This window comes from Helicoverpa armigera, chromosome 6 (genome assembly GCF_030705265.1).
Source record: "Helicoverpa armigera isolate CAAS_96S chromosome 6, ASM3070526v1, whole genome shotgun sequence".
NCBI lineage: Eukaryota > Metazoa > Arthropoda > Insecta > Lepidoptera > Noctuidae > Helicoverpa > Helicoverpa armigera.
Genome location: NC_087125.1, coordinates 4,382,009 through 4,400,495, shown reverse-complemented (window position 1 = coordinate 4,400,495; position 18,487 = coordinate 4,382,009). Strand labels below are relative to the sequence as shown.

At 36.7% G+C, this 18,487-nt stretch overlaps 1 protein-coding gene across 1 annotated transcript; it reads right to left on the bottom strand.

The window, feature by feature from the left end:
- Positions 1 to 1,012: 1,012 nt before the first annotated feature.
- On the bottom strand, positions 1,013 to 4,320 carry Axud1 (AXIN1 up-regulated 1). The gene is made up of 2 exons (XM_021330215.3): positions 3,658 to 4,320; positions 1,013 to 3,337 (listed from the first exon to the last, which is right to left on the bottom strand). The coding sequence occupies exon 2, from the start codon at positions 3,320 to 3,322 to the stop codon at positions 1,085 to 1,087; it is 2,238 nt and encodes a 745-aa protein (XP_021185890.3). The 5' UTR covers positions 3,323 to 3,337; positions 3,658 to 4,320; the 3' UTR covers positions 1,013 to 1,084.
- Between the last annotated feature and the right edge of the window lie 14,167 nt (positions 4,321 to 18,487).

Below are 18,487 nucleotides of genomic sequence, written 5' to 3'. Positions count from 1 at the left end.
TACAGGACTTTTTTTTCATTTCGTTTGTTTTGCCCTTATACAAGCTTAAACTTATGTAATGCGATAAGGAGTCTGTATTTTTGCTGACTTGACTATTTTCTTTGTAAGTTACGCATTAGTAAAATCGAGGTTTAGTCTCTCATTCAGCGCTTGCGCCTGTTATTATGGAAATTGTTACGACGTGTCTGCCTACTTAGTATTAAACAGCTGTTTTTTTATTTTCGATTTCAAGAACACACCTGTTAAAATGCTTTCTACAGACATGCATACGAGTATTTTAGAAATAAAAATAATAAAGAAGGTTCGGAACCTGTTTGAAACCGCCAGTATGTTAAAGCTGAATCATTGAAAGTGGCCATATTTGATTCAGATGAATCATTATAAACGGTAACATTTAAATTGTAGCATACAGCGTTCGGCGTTGTTACACACTACATCGAAACCTTTGTCGCAGTTGAAAATATGACGGTGGCGTGTTAATACCAACACGATGGCCAATCAACTGAAAGCCTTGTGACGACTAATGCTGAGATTTCCAAGAGCAATGTCGCTGTCGTAGCTATACATAAGAAGTGAGTCAGGACTCCAATCTCGTCTATCGACAAACTTGCATTGTGACATCTCTTATGCGAAACATACACTATAGAGATGTAACATTAATAAGAGTGAGTGTTACTAAGGTCTTTCTTTATCAGGGCATTGGTTTCAAATATTTTTGTAAACAACTGTTCCCGACATTCCAAGAACCAAACAAAATAAACTCTTCAATACAATATTGAGGACATAAATGAGAAGCGATTCTATTTAAAAGCATCACTTATTGCTTGTATTTCTTCATCTCAATTGTTTATGTTTGAAGCGGATATAATAACATTATGTTCAACAAATGTGATACGCGTTTAGATATCACAGCTTACTGATTATTGTGAGTTGCTTGTTTATTTATGGACATAAATAACGTCATAGGTGACCCTAGAAGTTGAAAAGATTTTCAATAAAGCGAGTCTTTGAATTTACCAATTAATATAATTAAAAATTTCATAACATGATAATTAAGACGATTAAAATACAACAAGTAATTCATCTACACAGTAACAGACTCTACCATCGTTTTCTTAATAAGTTCACCAAAATTCTCCGTAGTCTCGGCATTATTGCTCTCGGTTGTCGAAGCGGATTGAGACTGGGAGTCCGTTGCATCCTGGGTTGTCTGGTCCGAATGGTCCAAGTTCAGTAGCGTATTGTGACTGAACCAGTTCTCATCATTTTCTACAGTTTGCATCTTATTACTAGGCTGATATGGCAATGTCATCAAAGTAGTATAATGAGTATCACTTTTGCTGTCATTATTTACACAATCGGAACTGTTTTTGTACATTCCGTAGTGATTATGTTGTGTACTATGATATTGTAGCGAGCTGTGTTCGTGCACATTTGCAGCAGATTTATGCAAGTAATCTGGTACATACACGTGGCCATAATGACTGAACATAGTCATCTGGGAACTATGCGCGAACTCTTCGAAACTAGTTGCGGAGAAACTTTGCAGACCCTTAAAATGGTGTTCCGTTTGTTGTTCGTACGCATAGTTTAGTTCGCAAGGAAACCGTTGTACATTGTTTGATATGGTATCAAATCCCATGGCGTTCGCTGCGGAGTAAGGTGGACCCTTGCCTTGGAGTATGTTGGATGTGTAACCATTATGAGTGTGATGATTGTTTGTATTCTCAAAATGCATGATATTGTTGTCATTTACATTATTATGGTTAGAAGCCTCATTTCTATAGCCATATGACATGTCGCCATTCTGCACTGCAGAATTATTCATATCACAATGAACATTATTAAAACTTCCTGTATTGACGCAAGATTCAACTTCCACTCTTGGAGTAAGGTTAACATCACGTAACATTCCATCTTCATGACTAAGACATCGCTCTCTCTCATATGAAGTATTTGACGAACAAGATGTGGAGTTGTTGTGGGCCTCCAGCCATTGTCTCTTAGCAGCTTCTTGGTTCTCTTCGTTTTTCTTTTCAAGACCTATTCTCATAAGGGTCTGTATGAAATGCGTCCGGACTCTTACAGGATTGAATTCGATGCGACCTGTGGTATTAGCACATCCATCCCTGGTGCATCCACATGGGAAGTTCAATCTATCGACTTGGCATTTTATTCCTGCTAAGCTGCACGAACAAGTTTCTGGATTGCATGTACCCTTACATGCGCAGCCACAGAATTCACGCGATGTTCTTATATCTCTGCATTCATCTTTTTCATAGCCTTCTATCTTTCTTACTCCAGCTGCACGCAATAGGGCTCTCCTTTGTCTAGTTGGAACAGGTTGTAAGAAAAAATAACTATCTAAATCAAGCTCTGATTCAGAAATGTCACTTGCTTCTTCTTCCGTGTCACTATCTTCACTAGAGGACAGAGACACGCCTTGCAATGAATGACGCTCACTCTTCAACTGCTGCAGTATTTGTCTATGTAATCTTCTCTGCTCTAAAGCATGCTCAGCTAAGGTAAACTTTTGTATATGAGAATGTTCCCATTCCATTCCTAAAGTAGAGCCTCCTTGCGATGGGACACATGAAAATCCTTGGGCTCTTGGAAAATAAAATACAGTAACATTATCAAATGTTATACTTTCTTTCCGTTTTTTAGTTTGAGGCTCGTAATTGCTTTCATCGCTACATTTTCTCTTAAGGCTACTTCTGAGGGGCTTAACGTGTGCTAATGAATTATGGCCATTATCTACATTGTTCTTATCATTACTACTATTGCTGGAGTTATCATTATTTTGGTCCAAATCATCTGATGATTTGACACTGTTTAGGCTACTTGTGCATGGAAGAGCAAGGTTGAAGCTTGGTATTTTTAAATCATCAATAACTTCTGATCCAAGGCCTGAATCGCTTCCTTCTGACCTATCTTGAGCTTCTTCTTCCCTATCGTTGAGAGCACTGTCCGGTGGAAGACTACCAAGAGCGGAATCTTCACTGTCAGCTGAAGCACTGTCCGTTTTGATGTCGTCTATATCACTAAGAGTATCATTGTCATCTATTTTTACCGCAAAGTCTATTTTACTGTCACTGCTCTCATAAAACTGAGAGTTACTACTACTGATTATGTTACTTTGTTCATCATTAGAGCTAAGGTCTTCACTGTGAGCGTCACTGTCACTACTTTTCTCGTCTTTTATCACAAGGAAGCCATCTTCTTCCCTATGTTCTTCAGCTGGCTCTCTATCGCCATCTGTTACCTCCTTATCAAGCTGCTCTTGTGGCTGCACGCCCAGTTCTGATATGGCGTTCTCCATGATGACTTAAGTTGTCTGCAAAAAATATTAAAAACATTAGATAACAATAAACCTACTCCATTTTCTTAACATAATTATTTTCGGGAACTAAGTGCGCCCGAGCAGAACATAAAGCTTTAGTAATTTTTGATATCTTATTGGTATATTTGAGCTGCCTATTTTAGTTTAATTTCATATTATACATAGTCATAATGACTAAATTCATTGTTGCTATCTTCATGACTGTAAATACGTTAGCAGTAACCGCTGCGATAGAGGAGTGCAGCGAGCCACCTGCACCCGTCTGAACCGAGCAGTATTATAAATCAAACAAAATGATAATTCAAAACCGGTACCTATTTCAAAAGGCTGTGGCCTCGACTAACTTCACCGGTATGCTCGAGCGTGCCAGCGGATCCCCTGTTCCATGATGATCACTCGGACACCAACGCGGTCACCGGTTTCTCACTCCGATCAACGAAATATCAGTAAGCATAATAATTTATTTCAGCAATTCGGTCATCCACTGCAGGTTTGCCACACAAAAGTCACTCTAACGCACCACTGCAATAAGGTCCGCTTTATATCACGTTTTGCAGCGCGCCGTTGTGTTTTAACCCTATTTATTTATTTTCCGCCTTATTTTGACAGCGACGTTCTTTGCTTTAAAGTCATTTTATAGGGCGTTTTGTTCTGGTTTCAAGCCAGTAATAAGTCTTTTCACTTTTTGAGATATTCAAACTTCACAATGGTCTATTACACAAAATATTTAACGCAAAATCATCACTGCACAAGCACAGAGTCACAGAGAGAGGCCACTTTTACTACCGATCTCACAGTTCCCACCTCGCGTAATCGCGTTGGACGACTCGGGCGACGCAGGCAAGTTTTAACCCGGAACAATGGAATAGTCCGTTGGCAAATGCGCGCGGTGTATGCGGAGGGGCCTTCTGAATTTAGTAGCGTATGGGCTGCGTTGTTCGACGTGACGTCGCCCCTCCCCGCACACCGCGCCCCGGCCTTGCGACCCTCCTCACCGCGTCCACCCGCCGAGCTCGCGCAAGCGCGTTCCGTTTCTTGTGAATGCAATGATACCAACGTGGTGATTTAGATTCCCATTTTGTTATCATTATTATTTGTTTTGCACCGTTTTACTTAGTGATATTTTAAATTCATGACCTACCCGATTATAGTAGGTAGTATAAAGAACTGTCGATACAATTTATATAACAAAAACCTTTTTGGCAAGCTTACATTGATATTCAGTTGCATCATGAGATACCGATTAACAATTCAGATCGCCACCATAAGTACCCGATTTCAGTCTACTTATCTTGCATTGTTTATTTTTGACTGAGATCAAGTTGGTGATTTCATCACCAAGTTCAAGTTATTTAACCTACCGTTTCGGATTTCCTAGACAATTTTAGTATTTTTCTTTTGATGGGGAGGTAATTTTGACTATAAATACGTATTAGGTATTTGAAATTTCAAAAATATATGCTCAATTAAATATTGTGGTTATGAAACACTCATCATACACATATGGATATAGTTTATTTAACCATACCTATGTTATATTCATTAACAACCCCAACATTTATCTACAAGCCCTCATCATAAGCAATTACAAAAATCGACCAGCTACTGAAAACTGCTTTAGAATTGGATGTACTGGAGCGTTCTCTTAACGTCTGTCTATGAACATAGAGAAATTAAACGCTAAACTCATTGAATTAGTTTTGGGGATAAATTGTACGAGAAAATAACTTTGCACCCCAAACGCATCTGCCGTCTCCGTGCTATTAAGGTGAGTGTAGCGATAAATACTCCCGTAAACGTGGGAGCATCGAACATGGCAACCCAGGTTCACAACCTTTTGCTCTCAGGCCAGCCCGACAGGTCTCGACCGACATAAGCGTACGTCTGCGTCATGTCATCATGGCTATGTACCTTCAGTCGATACCTGATGATAATATACCTCTACTCTTTCAGCTAAATACACCACAATGACGAAACTTCTATCCAAACAAAACAAAGGCGCCCCAACGGATACTAACTTGTAGGTACATGTCCGATAACATTCTTCGGATAGTGTAGTAAATCGTCCGGGGCTACTATTTATAAGATCTGCCATAGGGCAATCTGTTTACCCGAACAGGTGTACGTACGTAGGTGGCATGACGTGTGCTGGCCGCGTCACTGCAGCAGCACAGCTTGCTCGCTTCACTACAAGCATTCTTCAAATAAATTGGCACTCGACGCCAGTCGACATAATACAGGGCGAGGTGGCAGACTATACGTACCAACCCGCACGTATACGATAATCAATAGATATTTTCAGGAGGCTTTCGTGGAGAGCGACGGAGACAGCGATACCACGCTCTCGCTCTATCCTGTAATTTACATAGCATACGGTGAAAAGCACGATGTAGATTAAAAGTTTTATACAGCAACAACAGTGAATTTGTTGATAACAATGTTATATCACCGTTATCAAGGACAGCAAACTCTTGCGTTAGAGTTTACTGTAAAAAGTAAGATTGATAAAATCAAATCTTATTTTTTATCAAAAATATTTTTCTTTCTTTATGACTTTTGAGGAAGTTTTCTTTCTAGGTATTTGATTAGTAATGAAATAATAGGGTGCTTGCAAAATCTTGGTCATGCCGCCGTGCTCACTCACGCGGCTCCACAATACTCAGCATGGAAATGTATTAGGAAAACTCTCGAAATTCCTTTTGCTTGTAAACTGCTTCGTTCATATCTAGGCGCCACTCCTTCTTTATCGGTCGACAGTGCCATTTTAATAAGGAAAATGATTCAAGGTAACATACTTAGCTAGAGCCAACTTTGTTCGTAATGAACTAATATTTATCATATTATAAGAACCCTTTTTTGTAAAAACCCATCTCAGGTAACAAAGTGTACTAAATAAAGTTTAATTCACAGAAGCAGACCAACTCAGCAACAATCGAACAAGTTTTTGTTCATATTGTGTGTCTGTGTAACCCGTTTTTATCTCATTTCTAACGGTTGGCTACGCCGTCGCCGCCAGTCCTCGTAGGACGTACTTCTGGTACATAGGTAGACATTGGTATCGTGCCGTACCTAGGCACTGCCAGACTTATAGGGCATTCGTTAACATGGTAACGGCACAAACAAACTCCACCTATATTATAGTGATTACGAGTGTATAGCCATCAAAGACGCGCGTTACCATGAATAAATTATTTGTTCATGTAGGTACGTGTGGACGTACATAGATACCTAGGTGCTTAGTGCCGCGGAGAGGGAGTATGGGGGCGCGGGTGGCAGACTGGGGTAGATTAAATTTCGTAGCACACCGCTAGCAGCCCGAGCTCGCTTGTATTCATCAGCGTTAGGGTTGCAATTGCTTCCCGGTGTGTTTCAGCGCACAATATTCTCTCACACATGTTTAGTATGCAACCGTCTTGTATCATTGGTTCATTTCAATGTTTTGGAACCACGTAAAAATCCATAAATTCATGTTGTTGTTAGGCATTTCTATCACTGGTCTCGTTAACGGATTCTTCTTGTTTCAACTAGGTAGGTATATTCTTGTCAAAGAAAATATACAGATACTATCATAAAATAGGACCTGGCCTTTAGGGCTATATTTAGGAAAACCCACTTGAATGCATGGTATATAACAGCCATGGTTGACAGCAATTTCTTAATTTTAATTTATTTAACAAAGACTGTACAAGATGACTAATTCACCAGACACTACAAATCAATTAGGTTGATCAAAGCAAATTGTACATCTTAACGAAGACATTATAAATAGATTACATTTTGTCTACCATTACTTTGCGGTTTCATGATTATGTAATGCCTAAATGTTCCTAGAAGTCTGGAGAAACAAGGTCGGCCTTGTTAAAAAGCGACGGTTTTCAACTGATATTCGCAGACCTCAAGGCTGTCAGCTAGCAAACCTAATAGAATATTTCCAAAATGTATTCTGTCTAAGAATAGACTAGAACGTTTACTTTTGCGAAACTTACAGGCATTTGTAACAATTTATAGCCTATTTACACATGCTTCTGCTCAGTTATAGTGATTTATCAAGACCACAATCCAGTCTCAGCTGGAGAAATCCTCATCAGAGCTCTTATATTTCGGACTTCTTTCTTGAAGTATTAGACCATCAGGATCATGATGTCCCTTTTCGGAAGGCATTCACCATTTTCGAACCTTGGAACCTCCTAAGACCTGTCAATTTACAAAATGATATCTCTTTTTTTTGCAAACAAATGTATGCACATTCCCCAAATGGCATGCCTTATTGGCATCAAATAAAGAAATCATTTGAATTTGCGTGTGTGAACACTTCAGTGGCTATCTCGAGGTGGCTTGCACGGTCTCGTATAAAGATAAACACTAAGCAGACGACGCAGTATTATGTTTACATGTGTCGGTAAACACTGACTCACATGTTTGTAATAAACCCTTTCGAAGATAATGTGCTATTGGAAAGGACAGAATGAATAACACCTTTGGATATAATCTAAGAAGTTCCTGGTAACAATACAAAAAACTGTGTACCTGCATTCCTATCCAGCAACCAAGTACCAGAGTCGAGAGGTAATGAGTCATTGCTATTTACCAGTGTAAAGAAGAACGTAGATATAAGGGAACGGTATAACCAAACAAAGGATGAATAGGTTGTGTGGAAGACATTATGGCTAGAAATGATGTTACTTCTGTAAATGACACCAGGTACCCGATGTGTGCTAACCCCAAATGAATTGGGATCAGTGCAGGAGCATGCTATAGCAGCGAGACCATGCTCAGACCTAAATTGTGATAATGTCGTGTCGTGTCCACATACTACTCATACATACTTGGGTAGTTATGCCGTTTTAAGTTTCAGTTGCTACAAATACTTCAATATTTCTTATTCAACATTAGTGTAGAAATCTTTGTCTGTAATCGTTTATCAGTAGGTTACGATCATTTGTAACGCTTCAGTGAATGGGTTGTTTGATTGTCTAGGCTGCATTATCACGTGAACTGCAGGTTTTATATTTTATCCCGCTTACAATCTACAACATTTCTAGAATTGGGTATAGTATAAAAATTGGGTGGTATATTAGAACTAACTAACTTCGTCTATTGTAGACCGTAGATTCCGGGTGATCTGATTGGTTGCATATAGGAGTATTGAGTAAGTTTCGTTTGCAACATTGTTATATGTCTTTATGAGAATGAAACTCAGGCAATGGGCACATATGTCCAGCTATATTTATACCTAGGTATTATATCTATGTCTATCAATGATCAGTCTAGTAATAGTCTTGTGTTTCTATTAGTCAAGGTAATGCTGTTGGTACGGCATTGAACATATGACACTAGTTTCAAATTGGTCTAATTTGTTGCTTTTATGGATTGCGTTTATAAATCTCATGGATATATTTAGAACGGTTTACTGATTTAGGCAAGTAGATATTAGGATTCCGTTTTTAGGGTTCCGTAGCCAAAATGGCAAAAACGGAACCCTTATAGTTTCGTCATGTCCGTCTGTCCGTCTGTCCGTCTGTCCGTCTGTCACAGCCGATTTACTCGGAAACTATAAGTACTACAGTGATGAAATTTGATGGGAATATGTGTTGTATGAACCGCTACAAAAATATGACACTAAATAGTAAAAAAAAGAATTGGGGGTGGGGCCCCCCATACATGTAACTGAGGGATGAAATTTTTTTTTTCGATGTACATACCCGTGTGGGGTATCAATGGAAAGGTCTTTTAAAATGATATAAAGTTTTCTAAAAAACATTTTTCTTAAAGTGAACGGTTTTTGAGATATCAGCTCTCAAAGTCGTAAAAAGAATGTCCCCCCCCCTCTATTTTTATAACTACGGGGTATAAAATTCTAAAAAAAATAGAGGTGATGCATGCTAATTAACTCTTTCAACGATTTTTTTTAACCTAATGTAATGATTTAATAGAATAGTCCTATTTTCTCTGCCGTGGGATCCCTCCTATTTTAACTTCTAATTTATTGCTTGTGTACGACTGTAAGACTTTGCATCTATTGCATCTATAACTTAAAATTGATTGAAATTGAATATAATATTTCATACTATGTGAATATCAAACGTAGTGTTTATATTACACTAAGTGGATACTTACTTATCACAAATCTATTATGCAAGAAAGTGAAAAGACACTCTTTCCCAATAGGACTCTCACTGAGGTGGGATTAGCAAAATCAACCTGACGACAACTTGCGAGAAAATCGGTAAAATTCCATAGTAAAATCTAGAATGATAAGAAGTAAAAGCTAAACAAGGCGAGTTTTTCCCAACCTCATCTATGAATACCTGGTACTTGCGACCTTCGTTCCAAGTGTGCCCTTTTCTCCCACGATGGTCGCTGCCACCGTTCTGCTAAACGCCACGCCCAGCCCTGTGTCTACTTCACATAATACAATACAAGGCCGATTTATATTGTTACTTTGAATGCCTTGGGAACTGCATCTAATAGTTTTTTAGAAGGGTTCAATCCGCTCTATAATCTTAGTCTGGTGTTTTGTGATACGGATGAATGGGCCGATGTTTTAGAAACTGTTCCTGTATTTTGTTGTTTTGGTTAAAGACCTGTTAATGAGACTTGAAATTACAGTTGTACAGTTACATTATGTTTTGTAATTTTTGCTCAATATATTAGTACAATGTGCAAGTTATATTACCACTAAATATGTATGTTACTAAGTTATTAACTTTTCAGCAATCGACAGAAAAATATGTCAACGGGTAGTATGTGCAACATTTTTTTACATGATGGTCCCTGTGCTTATCATTTCCATATTCAAGCCAAAACAACTAACACATTTTCCATAAAACAACCGAGCAACGTGAATCATTAGTAACTAGGTACATTATTCGTCTAGCACTAATGACGCAGACTTGATATAGCATGCTGCTATGCTGTATGGGAAATGTTTACAGAAAACCATCGATCGATAAATCATTACTGCGCGAGCTTGCTGCGAACGTACCGTAGACTGCATGGGCTTCAATTAATATCGAATGATTCAGTTACCAAGTACTATAGTGTTCTATGAGTAGTGTGTATCGATAATTTGATGTGTAGACACTGCCCTACTTTATGAAGTCGTGATGCTTTCATAATCGAAGCTACCTAATATAATAAAGAGGTTTTTTTGTAAGTTTGTTTGTTTGCTTGTCTCTTTAAAGGACCCGAAACTGAACCGACTTGAAAAATTATGTTCGGTAGCTACACTATTCCCGAGCAACATAGTACACACTAATTATACTTTTATGGAATTTAGGAAGATTATTGTTGGTATTGAGTATTGATGAATTAATTTTTGAAAAAATAAGAAAGCCTACTCTGAAGCATGAAAGTTTTAGTACCTGTTTACCTACTCCCATTGACACAAAAACAACGAAAACTAGGTTCTAAATATCCCCCAGACACCAGAATACCAGACTCTGAAACTGGGACAAAGCTCTAATAGGTTTGGGTTACCTAAACTTCAATGAGTTTTGTTTGAAGTCTGACAAAATAAAACTAGGCAGAGTTTACTCAGCTTTAAATTAGGCAAATAATAAATTAAAACATCTGGAGTTAATTTTACACAATTTTCAGGATATTTTTGGATGATATTCTTCTTCAGACGAAACTCACGAAACCGTAGGAAAAAGCTTGAATAAGCCAGCCTTTGGGGTCGTAGCCTCATACAGTCAGTATAAACCAGGGGATGAAAACCAACGCCTATTATGGTATTTACATTGCAATTAAGCATTGATATAGTTGCCAAGCGCAGTGATTATCGCCATATGTTCCCCGTACATAAGTTATGGTAACTTATGGTGGAGGCACGCGCTCATATTTTACGACTGTAATGGTGATAGTTACCTAGTTATTTTGAAATCTAATCAGGTGATATTGCCTTCAGAATGAGGATAAACCATAACAGTTTTGGCTAGAATGGATTTTTGTGGAATAAGGTTTCTTTATGTTCTTTGAGCATGAAGGCAGTTTTTTATTTATTTAAGGTAGGTTCTTACATCCTGCCGGGGCTGCGGGTTGTTCGAAAGAGATACCGCGGCCCTGGTACATAAAAGGCCTATGACGGAACACGACGATTTTAGTCAGTAAGAGTCTGACACTCCCTCACCGCTGCTAACCCACAGCGGGAGGGGTCATTTGATGAAATATATGGTCATTTAATAAAAAAAAAAAAAAAAAAGTAGGTTCTTACATGAAAAATTTGTGAAAAATATTGAAATGATATATTATGATGTCGATCGCTTTTCAGAAGTTAGGGTCAGACGGATCTAGAGTGTATGTTGTACCTATTACCTCCTCAACGACGACCGTGTTATCAACTGTGATCGATACACAAGTTTTATGTTAGATATTCATAGAATATAGAAGTTTTAGAGTATTTCCAGTAATTTGATTTTATAAAATGAATAAGGTTTCAGTATCAAACAATCGCCAGCAATCTGCAGGATTGACTCACACGTCTTCTTTAATGGGTAAGATACTTGATTGTAGCAATTATGCAAAAAAAACGTTGTACTACAGACAGACAGAAATACAATAGTTACGTCATGTAGACTGTATATTTTTCAATCGTGTAATTGCAATACTGGAGGACTGGATGTATCTACATACCATCTTTTGTTTCCTTTTACTCTCACAGATGATTCATCTTTGAAAGCACAAAGATAGCGTTTATTATTACATCCTATATTTGTTCTACTACTGGATTACGATATACTTAGGTAGATGTTGCACTTGCTCTCGCATTGATGTAGTGTAGAAGTGACTTATTGGTGGTACCTACATACTTAGGTAATTGATGCGGAGTAACGCTTATGAAAATATATTTTACTGCATAAACTCTTTTGTTTACATGAAAAAGAAAATAAAGTTCACTTTTTACACGCTTTTTATTAGCTTCACCTGTATGTTTGTATGTTTGTAACCGACTTTTTTGGGCGCGATTTTGATCCACTTTAAACGGCCAGATTTCGTTCAAACTTTGTAGATTTATTGAGGACCGGTGACAATACACTAATTTGATAAAATTATTCCATTTTTAACCGACTTCCCAAAAAGGAGGAGGTTACACATACACATCGATTACTCCGAGGTTTATAGACCGATTTACGTGATTCTTTTTTTGTTCGACTCGAAATAGCTGCCAGTTGGTCCCATAGTCATCAGGTCAGGATCTGATGATGAAAACCTGAGAAATCGAGGGCAACCTTCGAAAGTTGTAGGCATACATAGGGTAAAAACTTGACACTCAGGTGTACGCCTAAAAGCACTATTCAACTGTGAAGATTTGGAGCTGACCTGATGATGGAGACCAGAGAGGGTCCAGGGAACTCGACAACTGAATATGTAAACTACCTCGTGTTTGGGCTTAAATTATTTGTATTGATAAGACCTATGCAACAGCGAAGGTTTGGAGCTGACCTGATGATGGAGACCAGAGAAAGTCGAGGGAACTCGACAACTGAATATGTAAACTACCTCGTGTTTGGGCTTAAATTATTTGTATTGACAAGACCTTTGCAACACTGAAGGTTGGGAGCTGACCTGATGATGGAGACCAGAGAAAGTCGAGGGAACTCGACAACTGATTATGTAAAATACCTCGTTTGGACTTATATTCTTTGTATTGATGAGAACTTCCCACTTGTATTGATAGTGACAACTATTCGTATCACTGAAAAGATTTAAACAAAAAAACTAAAAAGTAGAAAATAAATAATAGTTTAAAAAAAACTAAAAAACACGCTTTTTATAGAAAACCGAACTAAAAAATATAAAATAAATTTAAATTAAGAAAATAGTGTTCAAAATTTCAATGAATATAAATTAATAATAGCGTGAATACAAAAAATATATTTAAAAAAAAGCGTGGGGTGCATGGTGTCAATAGTCCTACTAATATTATAAACGCGAAAGTTTGTATGTATGGATGTATGGATGTTTGTTACTCTTTCACGCAAAAACTACTGAATGGATTTTAATGAAACTTACAATAATATAGCTTATACATCAGAATAACACATAGGCTACAATTTGTAAACATATTGTTCGAAATACTAAACCTGCGCAGACGAAGTCGCGGGCACCAGCTAGTTATAAATATTTTATTGACAGATATGAGTAGAGTGATTTTCATTTCGATAATACCTTAAAAAGCACCCCACGCTTTTTTTTTAATATATTTTTTGTATTCACGCTATTATTAATTTATATTCATTGAAATTTTGAACACTATTTTCTTAATTTAAATTTATTTTATATTTTTTAGTTCGGTTTTCTATAAAAAGCGTGTTTTTTAGTTTTTTTTAGATATCAGACATAAGTTTGTGAACTTCATACTACAGAATACCGTATACATATTTGCGTGTTCTAAAAAGACAAATTTCCATTCAAGGATATTTCCACCAAAACCACAATAATTGTTCAAAATCGTAAATAACGTCGAGATTTCAGGGTGCGGCTCATCCCGTGTCCCACCCCTACGTACCTACCTATGTACGCAAACTGAGCGTACATACCATACACACATACATGCATAGGTACTGTACCTACCTGCATCCACGAAAACAGATAGCTATGTCACGTGATATACTGTCTGGAACGTACCGAAGTACCGTGTCTGGATATACGTATCTAGTTTGTAGTATGAATTCCATCTGTTTAGTACTAATTAAAACAGGTACGGCAACTAGGATTGATTTATTACGTAGGTGGGGAGTTCCCGTTGTTTAATTAAGAATGGAGTTTTCAGACTTGTGTTTTTAACCGCCTTCAAAAAAAGCAAGTTCTCAATTTGATATGTATGTGTGTATGTTTGTGCGCGATTATCTCACAGTTGGCTGAACCGATTTGAAGCAGTTTTTCTTTGTTTATTCAGTAATGTTTCATTATTGAGTACGTACTCAAGGGTTGCTTATAATTTCACTACATCTGTCTATATTGATTTCCCCGCTATCAACTACGTTTATCCTCAAGATAACGAGATAATTTTTACCAAACGGAATTAATCACGCAATGCCAAGGAAATTACATTCAGTGCTTTGGTACTTGTAGAACCTTGGTTTTCAGGATATAGAGGTTCTTATCTAAATCAATTTAATATAATGGCTGAGAGTAAAAATACCTTGAGAATTTCCAATACAATAGAAAAAAAGCGAATGAAAAACAGAACGCGATAGAATAGGTATTTTTCACTGGGGCGGCAGCGACCCAGGCAGCTTGTTTTATAAAGTTACCTATGAGGCACGGTTATAGGTATGATACGACAAAAGGTAGACTAAGTACATATATTTCACCTAGCTAATTAAACATGAAGTGAGTTACAAACCTTCGTCAAAAAATGTAATAACACATCATTTTAGGGTCACATTTCCCGGAAAAAATGGCAACGAGCGAAGTAGCCTATTAACCCTTTACCTCATGTTCTGTTCCAACCTCATGGGATTAATTGTGTACAAAGTACAGTCACAAGGGAAAGCCACTGCGAACGTTGCATATAATATGCATACTTAGTAGAGTTGACTTTAAAATTCATTACACAATGGTGCTTGCATCATTTTATGAAGTGAGAGTAAGTCTTATTTGGGTTTGAATCTTGGTAATCATCATTTGTTTTTAAATGTAGGTTTAATTTACCTATATACACTCCATGCTATTATATAAAAGAGGAAACATTACTTTGTTTGTACCTTAAGGGATTCTATATCTACTACTGAGTAACATAAGCTATAGTTTATTTATGTACGGGCAGAAGTTCAGACGGGACGCGAGTGGAACTGCAGGAAAACAGCTAGTCATGAATACTAGAATTGCAAGAATCTACATCCTAGTTAGACACTCGTCAGGTGTGTGAACTGTTCAAAAATGGAAAAATCAAAATGCTGACAAGATAATATTGTTAATCAGGCCGGTAAAGGATATACTCATTGATACTTATATATCTAATATCAAGTTCTTTGCCAATGAAACGAGTACTAACACTGATTGCCAACCTTATCACTCAATATCAACGCATAATTATCATAAAAATATATATTATGTAAATAACTGATAATTAATTTTATTTCATTAAAAGATATAGCTTCTGATTGATAACGTGCAAAAGTTGTTATTGCGTTGTTGTTATTATCAAACAATTTTTGTTGAACACAAATGTTGATAAAGTCACAAATCGTACGCGGTTTGCATTCTTAACAGATATTTTATAAGAAGAAGGGTACCTCAAAGGTGTATACGTACATATTTATATGTATGTATGTATATACAGTAACCCCGAGTGGTCACTGTTATTGGTTCATTCCATTAGGAAATTGTAATTATCAGGCCAGAAAATGGTTTTGGGTCCTTCGCCGTCCCCGGTCATGCGGGATAAAATTGCTGAACCTCGTTCTTTACTACAAATGTAAACCGTGACCTCATTTTTGGGAAATTGTACCTACCTATTTACAAGGTCGTATTTATGCCTCGTGACCTAGAACGTATAAATTCTGTGCTTTTTTGACCCCGTACCGACCGATGCAAAAGAGTAGTGATATTTTTTTCACCCTATTTATGTATACCTTTATGGTACTATACTATAACATTTTTTATAGATTTTTTTGTAAAAAATAAATGTTATTTCGTTCAGATACCCGAGTATTTTAACACAGTATTGAATAAGGTCAGGGTTCAGCCGAATCGTTATAGGTTTATTATGGCAAAGTCACGCACACAGCCGTCAGTAAAGGTGAACAAGTATACATGTAGACACACATACACAACTGGGGGATGAAACAAAAGTTGTATTTATGTAAGTACCCCATTATGAAAGTGGTTCGGGTAAGTTTTTTCTTCAGAAAAGTACCCATGGGCACAAACGTAAGTCGGGGTAAATGAAGCCGTATAAATAATGAAAGTTTGATTAATAAAAAATCCTGATAAATACCCGAAGTTATATAAAATGCTTGTTTAGAGGGCTTGTAAAGAAAATTAAGGATTGTTTCTTGTAATTGTGTAGATACCTTAGAGTTCACATAGGTAGGTACCTACGAAATGTACTTTCCATCTTCCCTGAATGTCTTTATTTCATTGTGAAAGAAAATTAGGTTTTCTGTTTTTTTCAGGAGTAGCTACCCACGACACGGCGAGTTGGTATATAAAGATTTTCCTGTATATATCAAGTACCTATGTAAGTATTTCTGGAACCCCCATTAACCCTCGCAGGGCCGAAACCCTTTATGGGCGAGAATTTATTTCTTCTTCGTTTAAATATATCGTTTTTTACAGGAAATACCGTTTTTTATGAAAGTATATAAGTATCTTTACATTTTCTGGGAAGTAAGTTCTTTAAGTCAAATCGATGAACAATGTGAGTATCAAGGAAAATTTATGTTTTTCATTAAATCAGGGTCACCGTCCTAGACAATACTTCAACGTGACTAATTTATAAAATATCCTTTGTTGTTTATATATTGCATGTATTCAATAATACTTGCCTACTAAGTGCAAATTAGGTATAGGTGCTTATGTCGTATTTAATGAAGTCTACGCTTGTTTAGGTATATAAAAGCAAATTTTGACAAAATATGTAATGCTTTTCTGAGCATCCCATTTAAGCAGGTAGGTATATGTAAAGTGTAATGTAAATGTATTTTTAGGTAGCAACTACCTAAAAATATCTAAATAAGGTACATCTATCGTGTAGCCCCCGTTTATTCAAATATCTACATCCATCGCTCCATTAGTACAGAGGGGGTCAATCAAAATAATAAGTAATCCATCTATGCACGCTGAAACGAGGCCAACAGCGGCCATTGTGCCTGAGCCATTAGCTTTCCTAAAGCAAATGAGAACGCGCACTCATCAATATACACCCAGTGTTGCTATACTCGAAGATTTTAAATCTGGCAATTTAAATTCTACTATAAAAATAAAATATTGCAATATTTAAAATTGAGGTCTGTTTTCATTGTTATATATTTTGTGTTTTTATCAAAATTTTGTTTGTTATAATGATGTTGGACTTGATAAGGTATGCTGACGCCATCTGGCGGAGGATGTTTGAACTCCTTGTTTATGAGGGCTTCTTTCTCACTTTCTTGAACCGAGTGTGAGTTGAACTTGTGCAGGTTCCGTACCTAGTACAGTTGACTGCCACTGTATGGCATAATGTGCCTGGACCAATCTAGTCGCAGCCCTTTTGTGTTTCATTGAGTTTATTTTTTAGATAGCTAGAAATACTGCAATGTGTGTACAGTCACACATGGTTTTCCATAGATAATATTTTTTACATTTCTATCATATAAGCATTTCTACAATTCAATAGTGTTCAAGGCAAGATCCACCGGTGTACGGCACAGATATCCCTACTCTAGGCCAAACTCTTTTCAAAAGTTCGCGAACAATGTTGGTGTAAGTTGGTATGGATTTCATATTGTTAAACTTTACGAAAGTCTATCAGAAGTAAATAACACACTGCAAATATTTAAGTATAGTATACTTTATTGATCGTATTTTATATACTAGAGCAATACTTCAGCAAAACCATAGTTAGGTATATGAGATTACCTACAGATTATACATAAACTATACTCTAAATTCAAGTCAATGGAGTACCTAAACAAGAATATTGCTAACAACAATCACAATTCACTTGGGCTTATATCTAATTTTATAAGTTTAATGACCGATTTTTCAGTAGCCAGATAACTTGGTCTTAAGCATATTTTGATGTTTTGAATGCTTTGTCAAATCGTTATGGGTAGTTCTCATTATGAAGGAATTTTAACGGAACATTATTAGTGCCATGCTTTTTTTCTAAAATTGAGTATGCAAAGTGGCTAGAAGTCAAGATTGTTACATAAATAAGCACAAGTTTTGCGGGTCAGACAAAATATTGGTAAATAATTAAATTATAGGTCTTTAAAAAAAATAATAAGGCAGGCAAATGATATATGGCACAGGAAAATGAAAATAAACATGAAATATGTATAAAAATGCATAATAAGTGACATGTAAATTATTCACTATATAATATTTTATATATTTATTAAAAACCGTTAACAATTTTAAGATGTGAATGTTATTTAACTGCCTGAAAAGTGAGAAATAACCAGGAAAGTGAGATTATTAAACACAAATTAC

What these genes read in the sequence shown, in the direction of transcription:
- Axud1 (XM_021330215.3), bottom strand. Translation starts at nt 3,322, where the DNA reads ATGGAGAACGCCATATCAGAACTGGGCGTGCAGCCACAAGAGCAGCTT.